This window comes from Triticum dicoccoides, chromosome 1A (assembly GCF_002162155.2).
Source record: "Triticum dicoccoides isolate Atlit2015 ecotype Zavitan chromosome 1A, WEW_v2.0, whole genome shotgun sequence".
Lineage (NCBI taxonomy): Eukaryota > Viridiplantae > Streptophyta > Magnoliopsida > Poales > Poaceae > Triticum > Triticum dicoccoides.
Window position 1 is genome coordinate 68764627 of NC_041380.1, and position 15497 is coordinate 68780123.

The window sequence follows — 15497 nt, forward strand, 5'->3', positions numbered from 1 at the left end:
ACACAATGCACCACACAATATGCATTATTGCTTTTATGTAGTCTTGATTACCAACGTCGTTCAATAGTAGATTTACAATAATATTCCGGCATGTGACCTAACAAAACACATAGCTTTACTTTGCTTTGTTCGCAGCCCTCTGACCCTCCAATGCTTTGTATAATTTGTCAATCTCAGGCTGCACATGAAGAACAATGAATTAGAATTACTCAAAAGAAGTAAGAGAGGACATTTATGGGCAAAGCTAGGACGAAGACCAAGAAGTCAGCTCTACAACATATGGACCACAAGGTTGGCTCTGTATGCTACAACTTTAGCTGTTCATAGATCAATAGTGATTTTGTATGGGATTTACCAATTTTATTGGGCTCACTTGAACCCAATACTAATACACTGGCTTTTACCCTGAAAATTAGTAAAAACAACAAAAATCACACTGCAGCAGATGAAAATATATTACCTGATAATATTTTAGCATGTAGTTTCTTCTCTTCTTCATTGTTGCAGTGACTAAATCCCTTTCAATGTCAAAAGGTACAGGATCCAACACTACGCCTTTGATGTACTCAAAACCTCGTAGCTGATCCGAGACATGCAAAGAGGATTATATATGTGATGCTTAGATGGAGTGAAGATTTAAAACGAAGGAGTCTATACAATATAGAAACTCGTGAGTTCCTCTTTGTTGTAACGCAAAAGCGAAAACCATGTTGACCATGTAATATGTTTAGTGTCCAATGTAGAAGTGAATAAATGGCCTTACCTTGTTCTTCTGTGCAGCCGCTGCGAGCTCTTTAAGGACATGCTCTTTAAGGCCTTCAGATTTGCATATTTCACTGAAAGAACCTTTGTAGCCATTTGACCCTGCCCACTTCATGGTGTTTTCTTCATGTGGGTTAACTACTGCGACTAACATTGATTTGTGGCTGTCCCCGTACACCCAGATCTACAAAAATGACAGTATTACATTGTATGTAGCACCATGACTCTGTCAATATAAGCATATGATTTCAATGGGTTTGTCCTTACATCTTCAATAATTGGAGGGAAGACATATACTTTCTCCAGATACTCAACTGCGACATACTCCCCTTGCGATAGCTTAAATATGTTCTTCTTTCGGTCAATAACCTTCAGGATTCCATCTGGGGTCATCTCCCCAATGTCTCCTGAGAACAAGATTGTGTCAGAACATGATAATTTTAAATTTACATTAGTCTCCTGTTTAAATTAAAATTGATTATTCACCTGTATGAAACCATCCATCAACCATGACCTCATTTGTGAGCTCAGGATTTTTGTAGTACCCAGTGAAGACAGTGGACCCTCTAATGAGGATTTCACCACGAGAAGGAACACCAAGTGGATCATAACCCATCTCAGGTACTTCTTCCAGTCGCAGTTCAGTGAAGGTGGCGGCAACACCGGCAGTTCCAACCAGGGACATATCATCAGGGTAACCGACTGTGCTAGGTCCCAATGTTTCTGTTAAACCTGAGCAGAGACAACAGAATTGAACGTTATACTGGTTCCTTTTCATTGACAAAGGGACTGATAACTAACCCATGCAATTTTGGAACATCATATGGAGAGAAAAAGATTATGTGGCATGTCAGTATCTTTGTTAATAGGAAAAATAGATGTCCACAATCTTTTACTTCGAGCTGTAAACAGTAATGTGCAACAAGTGAAATAGTCGAAACAGAAAGTTTGCTGAAAACTCTTAAAACTAGTGTTTGCAATGGGGATAGGACACAGTAAGGAAAACATGAACCCAACCTACATATGAAACCAGCTTTATCGTTATCTTGTGACTTGTTAAAACAGGTCAATACATTCCAGTTCTAAATACAACTATAACTCATACTTGAGCAGTTGAGCTACAAGTATACTCACCAAGTCTAGTGGTATATATTTTCTATTATTTGTTTGCCAGTCTGGTGACATATTTTGTTTATTATTTGTTTGCCTTTGGCAACTACTTGTTGATGCTTTAGAGTCCTTTAAACAAATATATTTGTACTTCTGTGGTGATGGCAGTCTGCAGGAAGAAATCTGAACCCTGAAAAGTGTCTACATGCATTACCATAGCCTTGAATAAAGTATGCACAGCTGGTCACTCTCATGAACTCTTCAATTTCAGTACTTAAGGGTGCACCACCGGAGATTAGTAGGCGAAGACGGCCACCGAGCCTTGCCTTGACCTAGAGCAAGGAAATGCAACAAAAAGAAGTAAGATACAGACACTGTGAGTACAACTGCTACTGATCTTTTATTTATTTTTCTGAAAGTAATTTGTGTCTAGTGGTTCTTAGGTGGTGTTTGGTTCTCTAGTCCTAGGACTTTTTCTAGTCCCAACTAAAAAGTCTCTAGTTCCTAAAAAGTCCCTCCCTGTTTGTTTCCAGAGACTAAAAAGTCCCTAGTCCCTTCCTAGAGGTTATTAAATGACCATGTTGCCCCTAGTATATAGAAAAATAACAATCAAACAACACCATGGGGTGGCGGGCCAATAGGTGCATGGAGGGGCATTGTTGGAAAAGTCCCAAAAAGTCCCCAAAAGACTCTCCTTGAGAGTCTTCTTCATTTAGTCCCAAATGCCTAGTTTAGTCCCTAAAAAGTCCCTCCCGTTTGGTAAAAAAGTCTCTAAGAGGGACTTTTTCTAGTCCCTACACAAAAAAGTCCCTGGAAACAAACACCCCCTTAGTTATGAACACAATACCTTGCGAAAAGCCAGCATGTCAGCGAAAGGTGAAGCAGTTTTTTGTGTGTAGCCTGCTTTCATGCCTGCTAGTTTGCTGAATTGCAAAAGCTATGGTGAGATGACATAATTTATTTACTGCAATAAATATTCATGATGCTAACCAACTTACCGGTTGTACAAAGCATTAAAAATCACCCTCCTGAGAGGTCTGAGATCCGCTAAGGCCTTTAAAATACCTAAAGTCAATCATAAAAAGGTTATCTGAGTTAGCTGATATGAAGGCTGATTTGATATCAATAATTTTTCTTTTACCACCTTCGTAAATCTTTTCATACACTCTGGGCACCCCAACTAGTAGGGTTGGTTTCAACTCCATGAGATCATCTCTCAAGGCATTCAAATCCTGACAAAAAAGAACAGTGCAGTTATATTAAAGAAAGAATGATGACCAATAAGATTGAAAAAGTAGAAAGGCTAATATGTGGATTTGCTCACTCCATGGTAATAGCCAACTGAGGCTCCTTTGTGGAAGAAATACTCTTCGATCATGCGGTCGAGAATGTGAGCAAGTGGGAGAAAAGAAAGAAATACATCCTCCGTTGACATCTGCATGCCCAAAACCACCCAGTTTGCTTACATTTATGCTAAAGATAACCATCTATTGAATTGGAATTAAGCTTATTCACATCATTATATCTGATAGAAAGGAGTAACCTTATCTTCAAACTGGTCCATGAAGAGGTCCACCCCTTTTACATACATCCCATGGCTCTCATGGCTCAGCATAACACCTTTGGGTTGCCCACTTGTTCCACTTGTGTACATGATGGTGCATGTATCATTTGGTTGCGGTGGACGAGGTTGAACTGGTTTATCCTTTCCCTGAAATGCAATTCAGAATTATTGCTTGATCAACACATATATTTCATCGGGAGAATATCATACGGAAACCAATTCCAATGAAATCTAGTTATTTCATCACAAACATTGCTTCCAATCTTGGCAGTCTGAATGGATCTAGTTATTTTAGTTGTAAACCAAACTTTGTAAACTAGATGATACCTGAGCATTGCTGCAGGAATTGGTTGTAATTATTTTAAAGAGATTTGGTTCTATAAAACACTAGTATTTGGATTAATAATATAAAAATTGAAACAAATATACATGATTATTGTATAGTTGTAGAATATTTATTGAATATAAGTAGCATGCATGGTGCATGTTAAGGCGGGTCTTTTCCCCTGCATGGTGACTTGTTGAGTTAGCATTTGCATGTTGAGATAATTAGAGATAGTGGGGATCAGCTATTTAGATATATAGGATTCTCTTTCCCCACCATTTTTAAGAAATCATTCCAGGAGTACATTTTCATCCCAATCTGCTCGGCATCTTTGATTTGTTCATTATTTGCCGAGGTGAATGCCACCAATGCTGCAAACATGTTTTGGAGAAAAAAATTAGACTATTTAATCCTTCCTGGAATAACAGAGAGACCCTAACCACTTTACCATTTTCTTACCTTTTAGCCTCGTTGCAGATGTGCAATTTGGGGACAGTATCTGCAAATAAGAAATATTCACTATGAGATCTAAATTCAGACGTGATCTTAAAGGTGCTCAATTTACTTAATAGATTTGGCTGTACTTCTTTTATTTTCTTGTTTTGTATGAAGACAACATCAATCTCAGCATGGTCAATAATGTAATCAACAGCTCCAGCACCTGAAATCTCAAGGAAATATTATTAATGCTAATAGAGACATGATATACCTTTTCTGATAAAAACACACACAAATCCAGTGTTTCAAATGTCTGCATTAATTGATCTGTAACATTTTTTTAGGGCATCTGAAGCATTTTATGAGGAGGGTCTATTATTTATCAGTTTCCTGCTTACCTAAAGTATCGTATAGTGGGACACATATTATGCTGTAACCATTGCAAGCCTGCAAAATTAATTGTGAGATTAGCATTAATTATCCTAATCAAAGGAGATTATGGATATTATCATCCAGATGGGTACCTGCATTGCTACCACCCATTGAGGGCAGTTGGATCCATAAATTCCAACCCTGGAACCCTGACATAAATCAAGCATGGGAACATCAATGTCTCTAATTAATGTAAAGTTTACAAGCGCTCTTCAAAATACAAAGATGCCAATTTATACAGTTGGAGTGGAAAAGTTGACTTAAAGTTTTGGTTCTTACTGGTTGCACCCCCAGCTGCTGCAGCGCAGATCCAATTTGCAGGACTTCCTCATAGACCTCCTTGTATGATTTCCATAAGTAGGGCCCTGGCTAGAAACATGAAAATGGGGGATGTTGTTCTCATCAAGAACAATCTAAGCAAAAATAGGCATATAGCAGATGCATAAGCTTCACTATCCTAGGGGTTAGTTGTATATGCGCATACCACTCCATCTTTAAATGGACGCCATCCAAGCATCCGGTTATCTGGATACTTCCCTGCTGCTGTTCTGCAGGGATGTAAGCAAAAAAGATCAAAACCAAGATCACGTAAAAGATCAAAACTAAGCTTATGTGAGTTCTGTAAGATTCTTTTGTGCTACGAATATTGGATGTGGCTGGTTTTCCATTTTGTTGTTAAAACGGCAAATCTAACCTTTATACGTGTGAAGAAAAGACTAAAAGCTTTATCATGTATGGTTTGTTGAATAACACCACCAGATGAAGTCTCAAGCCTTAAGATGAGGTCTGAAGTGTCTTATGCCTAATGTATGTACTCTCTTGACAGGCCTTTTATGAAGGATCCAGCTAAACTATGACCCGTGTAACCTTTGAAGATTGATGCTAGAAACGCTTGTTGACACAGTGGATGCGGTATGTTCTTAGTTCAGTTTCTACTTTCTACCCATGTGCTACTCAAATCCAACTGCTGCCTTTTCTATTAAAAAAGGGAATTTAATGTAAGTTTGAGAAAAAGGGAGAGAGCAAATAAAGATCTTTAGAGTACACAATAAACTTCTAATTCAAGACATTTAGTAGTCACTGCACAATTTTCTCTGTAAATAGCGAGTACAAAACAAAACAAAACATGACATATGCAAGTCCTTTTTCCGAGGGAAAACACATGCCTATCCTTAAATGTGAATCCAAGAGTTGGTTTTGGTAAAACAGATAATGCGGCTGTCCCCAGTAGCATCTTTGAACAACCACACACATGCAGAGCAGTGTTTTTCTGTTGCTGGTAAAGAAAAACCACATGCAGAGTACTGTTTTTTTTTTGTCCTTTAGGAAAAATCACATGCATGGAGGTGACACACAAGGAGATGAACTCGTCTGACATGGAGCAGAGGTCGAATTTCTTTCTTTATTTAGTGAACACCAGTTATTACCAGCTAGTTCTCTTTGTCTTTGTAATTTTGTATAACATAGCCCAGGGGGAAAAAACAGAATCAAGTACCACCACTGAAAGTGAAAGCTACTGTCTAACTAAAACTTCAGTAGGAGAAAAGTAAGACAGGGATGGATGGACTTTGCTGTTGCTTGTGTTTACCTGAACACATCCCATGAGGTTCTCATGTCAGGATCGAGCGGCGGGAACCCATCCTTGGCCAGTATGTTCCGGAACACTGGCCCCACCGCCGGCTGGCCATCCTTCCCAGGCTTTCCATCCTCCACCTGGATCGTGAAAACCTGCTTCTTTGTCCCTTCCATCCTCCAAGCTGCGTACCAGAGATGAAAGTTTGCAACAGATTCTGTCAGGACTCTACTACACTCTCTCTTGCCAAACTAGAGGGTGAAGTAGACTATCTGAACCCTGCAGTCCAAGAAGAAGAAAGGAAAACTGGAGGTGGCAGTTCCTTATCTGCCAAGAAAGGGAGAAGAAGAAGAAGAACTAGTTGGACAATGAGGGGTGCGACAGACTTTTTTGCACATCTCGTGACTAAATGGGGAGAGCTGTGACTGACTCTGTATTTTCTATATCTATCTTTTCTGAAAGTGGACTCTGAGTTTTCAAGATCTGTTGTTTTCTTGGGTGCAGTCAGAAGGCAAGACTCGTTCCAGTGACAAAAAACAACATTATCTGGTAACCGTGTTGTTGAGAACAAGAAAAGTTCTTGCTTGTTGTGTGTGTGTGTGTAGAGAGAGAGAGAGAGAGAGAGAGAGAGAGAGAGAGAGAGATTGCAGGACAGGCGACATGGAGAGAACACAGAAGAACTTAAGAGAGGAAGGGAACTTGAAGAGAGAGAGAAGGCATGGAAGAACTTACAGAAGAAGTGGAGCTTGGAGAAGGCACAAATGGCTTGGATCGAGCGGAGAAGAAGCCGGGCAAGCAGTATCTGGCGCCCCTGCTGATGCGAAGAGGAGAGAGCTTCCTTGCTATATATGCAGGGGCACGAGGAGATGGCCAAGCGGGGTTGTGCGCGTCCAAGGAGAAGGACCGCCAGGCGGGGCCCACCTGGTTAAGCCAAAACCGCTCAGCTCTTAGAGAGATGGAGGGGGAGAGAGAGAGAGGAAGAGAGGGGAGGGAGGGAGAGTCTGGGAAGGAAGGAATAGCTCTCCCAAGAATTAAGCGTGGAGTGCTAAGCGCGTGAGCAGCCTCACGCTAATCTTGCAGCCGATGTGGCGCCAAATATGTTGGCCCACATGATCAGCCAGTCGTATAGTAGCGGAGAAATAGTCATTCGGCATACTTATATCACCATCTGTCCCGGAATGGGTCTTTTCTCTCGAGACTATCGCAGTGATCTGTTCCATACAGTAAAGCTTATGTTTTCCTTAAGCAAGTTTCAGCCATTGTTTGCTGATTACACTGCTTGTTATTCAAGGCGATGGTGTGGCGCCATATGCATTGTTCAACGGTTGTTGGCCCGCAGGATCAGTCGTTGGAATAGTCACTCGGCATAATAGTCTTATTATCACATGGTCTATCAAGGAATTGTTCTTTTCCCTCCAGACAACTGCAAAATCGATCCCAAACAGTGACCAAATATGTTTTCCTTCGAGGTTTAGCCCTTGTTTGCTGATTATTACTATTATACTGTTTATTCTCTACGGCAGCTGACGCTGGTTATGAGTTTTACAGAGATAAAATCCGGGACGGCTGTCCAACCACAACCTAATCCCTCTTCCACGCGCATCGGTTTGCGGACGAGCCAGAGGTACTGAGATCATGGTGTATGTCAGAAACTGCCAAGAGTCACGCGGAAGGGTAGCACAAACAATTTAGCACTGATCTTCTGAAGTAAGTGATGTGATTGCAATATCATATATAATCTTGTACTGTATCTGCACAACATTTTCAGACTAAAAGTCTGTAGTTTGACTTGGTACGATCAAAATATTAGTATACTCTTGTGTCTGCACAACATTTCGGACCAAATTTATACTAGCTTTAACTGGACGTAACTGCAATGTCTGCAATCTTTTGCAGCACCAGAGGACGGAGACGCAGCGACCCACGCACTCATCACGGCCCATCAACTTCACTTGGCCCTTTTAGTTGGAAGGTAGCAACATTGATTTCCCTGTGCCTTTTCATGGATAATTAGATGGCTGTTACCGGTTCCTTTAAGGGGGTTTTCTGTCACTCTTTGGGGAAGTTCTCCGTCAGCTGTCAGACTGATCTTATTTATCCACATCACTGTTATAGAATTACTACTACTACTACTATTATTAACACTTTCTGACGGATCTTCTGATTAATAACAGGACCCCGTTCGAGTAAAGTCTGAACCTACCAAGCTCTACCGATTGAATGAGCCAATCGTACAACGAACAGATAAAAAAAATCAGCTCAGCTCCCGGTAGAAGAACCTTGCTGTCAGCTCACTAGCTTTGCCAGTAACCTGACCTTGCTGCAGCTGGCGAAGTTCGCATTGGATGGATGTCCCCAGCCGGGCAGCAGGTACCCCCATTGATCACACTTACCTACCACTCCAATTCATTTGCTAGCATTGGTACCGTTACTATTATGAAATGGTACGTATTGTTTATGGTCTGACAAGTAAGACTGAATCTTACTGTAAAATGATTAAGCTATTTTTTCGCCAAAAAATGATTAAGCTTACTGTAAAATGATTGTACAGTTTGTCAAACAAAAAAGAATGACCTGGACCTCCAGAAAAAAAGCACGCTCTTGGCCTCTAGTGTTTGAGGCAGGAAGGGTGGTTGACCGATGACAGAGGCCGTGTCACCTCATCCTGATTCCGTCAACCGACTTGACCTGGACCTTTGACATCCTCTTTATTAGGCGGCTGGGTCTCTTAAACGCTGACTTGACTGCAATCAACAAGTTCACGCTCGTGGCTAGTAGATCTTTTTATTCATAATTATCGATATGCAACTTGTTCTTCCGCGAGGAATGCAGGGGAATCTTTCAAACTTGCATCCGAAATGTGAAATGTTCATACGGCCGGAATGAAAAGGAGAGATCAAGAATATGCAGCAGGGTTGGTTTATCTTAGTTGGCTAGTCCTGAAACTTGCATGGATACATTCTCTGAAGTTGGCAACGCTTGCTCCAGACACATGGTAACAACCAACTAACAATAGTGCAACTGGTGGCCAGTGTGAGCTTGCAGCTTGGGACGCCATTGATGGCGGCGGCATGGGTTACCTAAGGGTTCTCGCATGTCCTGATTCATAGGCCGTGGCCGTGGCCTGGCTAGCAAGGAGCATGTGTGGTCATTTATTTGGTCCGCGTAGGACATAGGAGTATACGATATGGATTCATATGAATTTATTGGAGGTATTTAAGGATCAACACATGGAGATGTCTGTGCAACTCTGGGGCTCGGATCCACAGATCATGCTTCCTTATACCGATCTGCTGTAACATTGCACGTAGGACTCGACAATTGCACAAAGTACTGTAGTAATGAAAGAAGTCTCACTGCCCATACCTCTTTGCAGGCTGTTCTGTCTTCGATCGGCATTGGCATTTGCCATCCTGTCAACTTGATAGTTAATTCTTTTTAGGAAAACAGGGAGCACCTCCCCGGTTCCATTGCTAAGAACGAAACCAAGCACACCAGTCTGATACAGAGCAGTTCTAAAAACGAAAAGAAAGAAAGAAAAAGAGCAGTTCTACCAAACACAAACAGTACCTTTTTCCAAGCTCCGATTTTGTTTCTTTTTTTGTCCAGAGCTACTCCGATGTCATTTCCTTATGAAATTTTGCGCCCTCCTAAAAGACATTCATTTCTCCTCCGACAAGTATTTCCGGACGGAGGGAGTATATATTATTAGCAAGTGTTTTCTAGCCCTGCATACCTCTGTCGTCTACTCAAAACCTTGCATGTTTACCACATCTACACGTACTACGTACATATCAACATAAGTATGTGCTAGCTGACAAGTACGAGCAGCTGATCTGATTGCTGCGCAGCCGGCTGCTATCCTGACCGAGTCCACGTGACTACGAGTCCACTGCAGTCGATATCAGCTCTGGTGCTCCTTGTCTTTTACCGCCTGCTCATGCTGTTCTCTGCAGGAGTACATGGTACTCCTACCTACTGAAGAAAATAAACAGAAGGTAATCTCAATCTTTTCAGTAACGGACATCAGAACTACGATTTATGCCGAGGACCTACCCTCAGTTATGGCGTTCAATGGCGTAGGTGCCCATCCACCCGCAAGGGCAGGCCACAGAGGAGACGAGGGGAATGCAATGGAGCAGGCAAAGTGGAGAGGGAGGAAATGCCATTGCCACCCGCACTGTAGTTCCACTTGTGCCACCAGTGTAGGTGGTGCAGCTGGAGTTAATTCTCCATCAACCCAACTAGGGCGAGCAAGGGAAAGCAAGCATGCGGCCAGCCTTGTTTCTCACCGGTGCATTGCATTGCATGTCCTTCTCTCCTCATCATGGTTTCTTCCATTCTCATCCTGAGCATGAAAAGGTGACGCTTCTCTTCCTCCAAATGCCTCTTCCCCTCGGTGAAACTGTGGAAGTAGAAAAGTAGTTCATGGTCAATGTTCCGGTGGTGTCGGGAACTCGGAATCTGACTTGGATTTGGGTCCAATTTGTCAAGGTCCTTCTGGACATGGCAAGTAACACCCGGACTCAGAATTCCACCTGCATATCTGGCTTGCTCTTGGGAACTATGGAGACGTGAGAAGCAAACAACTTAAAATTCATGGTTTTAAATAGCCCGTTATAGCAATGTTATAGCATTTACAAAAGGTCTTGCCCTAAAAGATATTGGTCCAAACAAATGAACAAACCTTTGAAATAGTGCACTATTGCTCCACTATAGCATTTAGAAGAGGTTCGCCGCTAAGAGGCTTAGCGCGCTATTTAAAACTAAAAATAGCCCTTTTACAGCACATTTTTTCCCCCGGATCATTTCTTCACAAAATCTTGCGCGCAGTTAGAAGACGTGATTGTTTATTGTTGAAAGACCGTATGCTTTAATTTTCTTGCTAATATTTTCTGAATTTACTGTTTGCCGGGAGCACGTAAGCCCGAGCTCTGTTTTGAATGTCAGGATGTTGATTATTACTATTTTGCGAAAAAAATCTCTGTTGTGCCAGTTAGTTCACATATATGTTGCTCTTTGCTGATACACAATTGATTCCCAGTAGGAGAGTGATGGCCTCGCTCGTCATGCTCGTCACGTGGACCATTTGAAGCGAAAGAAATGCACGCTTGCTCTGTCATAAGAGTGCGCTGCCAGCGGTCCTCCTCGCCAATATCAAGGAGGCCTAGCTATGGGTAACTGCGGGTGCTAGAAAATTGGGTCATTTGATGCCACGAGAGTAGTGAGTCACTGTTATTCGGGGCGTTGCGGCACTATCCGTGTTGTAACACAAAATAAACTCTATTCCTCTTCTTAATTAATGAATGAGGCAAATCTTTTGTATCTTGTTTCAAAATAAAAATAACAATCTCCTAATGGATTTGTGCTCATCTTAAATCATAGTGTGCGTCGGATAAAAGCCATTTAGCCAGCCCTTAATTAGTGGTCGGCGCTCCGTTGAGTTGATGAAAACAAGTAATCCATTTAAGGCATAAATTTCTTTCTTGCGACATCCTTCTATTACACGTCATGAGACATTTGTTCTAATTTAGTGGTATTTATGGTGAATTACAAGTATTTTTGTATGACAACATGGTGAATTTCATGTGTATATATCAACCGTTCATAAGAAAACATTTGGCAGTGGATCTAGATAATTGCATACTGCACATGTCACATGGTGGTAATACACATTTAACTTCTACCTTTTCTGTTACAGGCTAATAGAAATATAGTAATGATGTAAACGCTCTTATATTTCCATATAGAGGGAGTATATAATTAGGCAAGAAGTATTAATTAGTTCATGATAAACCGTACAGCATCTATCCCTGACTCCATGTAGTAGAATTTACTACCTCCATTTTTAAATATAAGACGTTTGGGCAGTTTAATTTAAACTTTGCACATGTCTTTAGGAATGTTTGAACTAAAACCACGACGAGTAATTTGGAACGGAGGGAGTAGCAGTTAATAGTTTCAACTGCTTCCTTACGACTCATGAAGTAAGCTGTTAATTGAACAACAGGTATTTTTTGGTCCGCTGTCGTGCACTGTTTCCGTCCTCTTCGGTTCGGTGGTGGAATGAGAAAAGTCTACACTTGCTCCCCAAAAGCAGAAGGATTACATGAGAGGAGAAAGGGTAGTTTGCGAAAGATAATAAGTACGTACAAATTTATGACAGCACGCTTCAATCATGACTCTAACAAGAGCAACACTTCATCTCTTATGACTTATTTTTACACGAATACTACACCATAGGACGCCTCGACGGGCAATACAAAATTTAGAGGATTGCCGTACATTTCACTCAAACCATGCCCGAACGTTCATATACCACTCGAAAGTTGCCACTTCCAAATATGCCACTAAACCGTACCATCTGGACAAGTTTCGAGTGACAAAATTCATATTTTTTTTTTGCAGGGGACAAAATTCATTTCGTTTTATAGTAAAGCTTGAAGATACTCAGGATCGAGAGGACAAAACTCTCCAAGGTCAATTTGAGGAGATTGACTGCGTTGTTTGTTTCACAAATAGGCCCTTCATCCAAACCTGAAACAGAAGTGATCCTAGCCGAAAAGGCTAAGCAGGTATGACCCTTTCGGTTAGCGAGCCCGTTCTGGCATCAAGCTCATGAGGATCCAAAGGTCAGCGCCATGCTCATGCGGTCGACGGCAAGGTTTAGGGCGTGTTTGGATTGCGGCCAAATAGTTTCTTATTGGCGAGCCACAATATTGGTCTTTGTTTAGATGAGTGACGACAACATTGGCAACGACCAAACACTGAAACACACGGGCCCTCCGAGCCATGGCTCAGGACTCTTGACACTAGCGCGCAGCTATAGTTCGTCGACGGGAACGTCTCCTCCCACTGAAAGCATATCGCCGGAATAAATCCAGAAATAATGCGAGCACCAGGATTTGAACCCTGGTGGGCTGGGATACCACAGTCCCTCTAACCATCCAACCACAGGTTGGTTCGCTGCTGCTGTTGTTGTTGTGGTGTGCAAATGCAATAGGTGCACGCAACAGTTTTGTACTGGCTGGCCCTCTCGAAATTAAACAGTGCTGGCCAATCAGCTGGTTGGATCTCATAGCATCTACTCCCTCCGTTCGGAACTACTCGTCCAAGAAATAAATGTATCTAGATGTATTTTAATTGTAGATACATCCATTTTTGTGACAAGTAATTCCGAACGAAGGAAGTACAACCGGAGTACCCATAACCGCTCAGGTGCGCGGATGAGTTTTGGCCGACCGACCTGGCTGCCCGGTTAGTGCCGGATGAGTTTTGGCCACCCAACCGGACTTCCTATAGCTAGGCTAAACATCCAAAGCAGTCCGGCATTCCCCGTATTCAGCCTATATCTGGGCGGATATGAGAAGGGCCAGGCACACCCGCCATGTAGGATTGACGGATAGGACCCAAGCGGGGACGAGGAAAGACCGCTGGTTCGACGGGTGTCTTCTCCGCTCTACGCTGCTACGCTATGCCGCCCGAGGGAGGAAGCCGACTATTTAAGCAGGATGGCGGCAGCAGAACCCTAGCCCGCCCCATTTCTTCCCCTTAGTCCTCTTTGTCGCCGACACTTCCACTTTTGTACGCCGCTTGCCATACTAAGGTGCCGAATCACCACCTATGTCATGCTCACTCCGGAGCGGAGGGTGCAGTTGCTAGAGCATATCCAGGCGAGGCGGGCTGCTCGTTTCGCCGTCGGCCTTCCTCCGGATTCGCCGGAGCCGTCAGAGCCGCCCGAAGCAGAGCCTATGGAGGAGGAGGAGATGGAGGCGTTGTCGGTTGCAGGCTTCACCATGGGGGGGGGGGGCGCAGAGTACGAGGCCGCCCAAGCGATGGAAATGGCAGAACAGACCGCCATTCTCGAGTCCAGCCAAGACAAGGCCTACGTCAAGGCCAACCGACAGTTCATCCGACAAGAACATGTGTACGCCGATGGAAGCAATGTTCGCTGAACTGGACGTGGAGGCGGAGGGGGAGGAGGTGTCGGAGCCTTCGCGGGCGCAGGAGCTTCCACACTTGCCCGTCTACCCCGCGTCGGGCACGGAGATCGTCGGGATCTCCAACGATGAGTAGTTTTACCTATGTACGTAGTACGTAGGTTTTTATTTGCATGGGTATTATGAATTTGAGGTATGAAGTTTGAATTTCATGATTGTGGCGGAAGCTTTTGGTGTGGTGTCCGGTCACTGTCCGCGGACACGTTTGAGGCGTTTGGGGGCCGGTTTTTGGGTATTGCGGTTGTAGATGCTCATTAATGAGACGGAGGGGGTACATTTTAGTGTATTTGTTTTCTCGTTGCGGTCACTTAGACTGCCTCAATCCATTTTTTGTGCGTGAGGGTGAAAGGGGGGAGGAAACCCGCCTCTGTCAAAGCAGGTAATGGTTATTAAGCAATGCTTTTCACGAGTGAGAAAGGAAAACGATGAAAGATTAGAGGGAAATTCCAACGGTGGGGGGTGCACATGTTGGTGAGGGGTACGTAAGTACGTTGTGTGCACGTGCATCGGCATGGATGATACAGTATGGACCAGCGGCGGCACGAGTGAATAGCCCAGCGACCGCACCAACATGGGATAATTTCACATATTTGACCTGAGGCCTAAATCAATTCATAAACTGACCTGCTTTCAAAAAAAATTTACTCTGCTGACCCTTTCGTGTGGCGCCCGACAGCTAGGCGCCGCACCCTACTGTGCAGCGCCCATCACTTAGGCGTTGCACATCCTGCCAGCGTGGCAGCCCTGGCCCCACAGACAGCACTGCGGCGCCTAAGACTTAGGCGCCACACTGTGTATATTGTAGCGTCCGTGTCTTAGGCGCTGCACGTTGACTTAGCCCGCATCGGGCCAGACCCTCCCAGGCAGTTCTTCCAGTTGCTCTGTTGTCACAGAGAGCGGCGGCGGCGGCGCCCCCTTCGGATCCCCCCACACCCCCTCTCAGATTTGAAATTTTGAGGCTTGGATTCGATCTCCAATCCTTCCTAGTACGTAAACTCCTCCGTTCCTTTTCTTTTCCTCCGTAAAATCGTTCGGTGTTCCAGATTAAGTTTTTTGATGTAATATTGCAATTGGAGATGATAAGTCATCCATCTCAGGAGCCATTTTCTGGTCTGACCTTCAAATGTGGAATCCTTTTCTCATCAATGGCAAGTACTTTGAAAACAACTATCAAAATTTTATTTAGTTTTACAAGTATGCAGAGAGCCGACAAGGCAGCAATGCTATTGTTCAAATGTGGTCAAGGCAGGCTTTCGGTGTTTTAGAATGAGCACACATTCATTGTAACCAAAA

General features: G+C 43.3%; 2 protein-coding genes and 1 long non-coding RNA gene across 3 annotated transcripts in view; 2 read left to right on the forward strand and 1 right to left on the reverse strand.

Annotated features, from left to right (window-relative positions):
* Nucleotides 1–454, forward strand: part of LOC119363661 (pentatricopeptide repeat-containing protein At3g48810-like) — a 3309-nt gene extending 2855 nt beyond the window's left edge. The window contains exon 2 of the mRNA XM_037629026.1: nt 178–454. The gene's annotated coding sequence lies outside the window, so the exon portion shown is untranslated. The remainder of the gene's footprint in view (nt 1–177) is intronic.
* Nucleotides 7–7091, reverse strand: LOC119363658 (long chain acyl-CoA synthetase 1-like). Its single transcript, XM_037629021.1, has 20 exons — nt 6937–7091; nt 6220–6388; nt 5116–5179; nt 4911–5000; nt 4724–4780; nt 4598–4646; nt 4346–4422; nt 4221–4260; nt 4038–4132; nt 3416–3583; nt 3197–3307; nt 3017–3104; nt 2871–2937; nt 2720–2795; nt 2087–2204; nt 1249–1494; nt 1030–1169; nt 764–946; nt 461–580; nt 7–178 (listed from the first exon to the last, which is right to left on the reverse strand). The coding sequence occupies exons 2-20, from the start codon at nt 6378–6380 to the stop codon at nt 116–118; spliced, it is 2013 nt and encodes a 670-aa protein (XP_037484918.1). The 5' UTR covers nt 6381–6388; nt 6937–7091; the 3' UTR covers nt 7–115.
* On the forward strand, nt 2143–8568 carry LOC119363668. The gene is made up of 5 exons (XR_005174269.1): nt 2143–2248; nt 5458–5543; nt 7753–7911; nt 8101–8176; nt 8379–8568. It is a non-coding gene; the product is annotated as an uncharacterized LOC119363668 (long non-coding RNA).
* The last annotated feature ends 6929 nt before the right edge of the window (nt 8569–15497 follow it).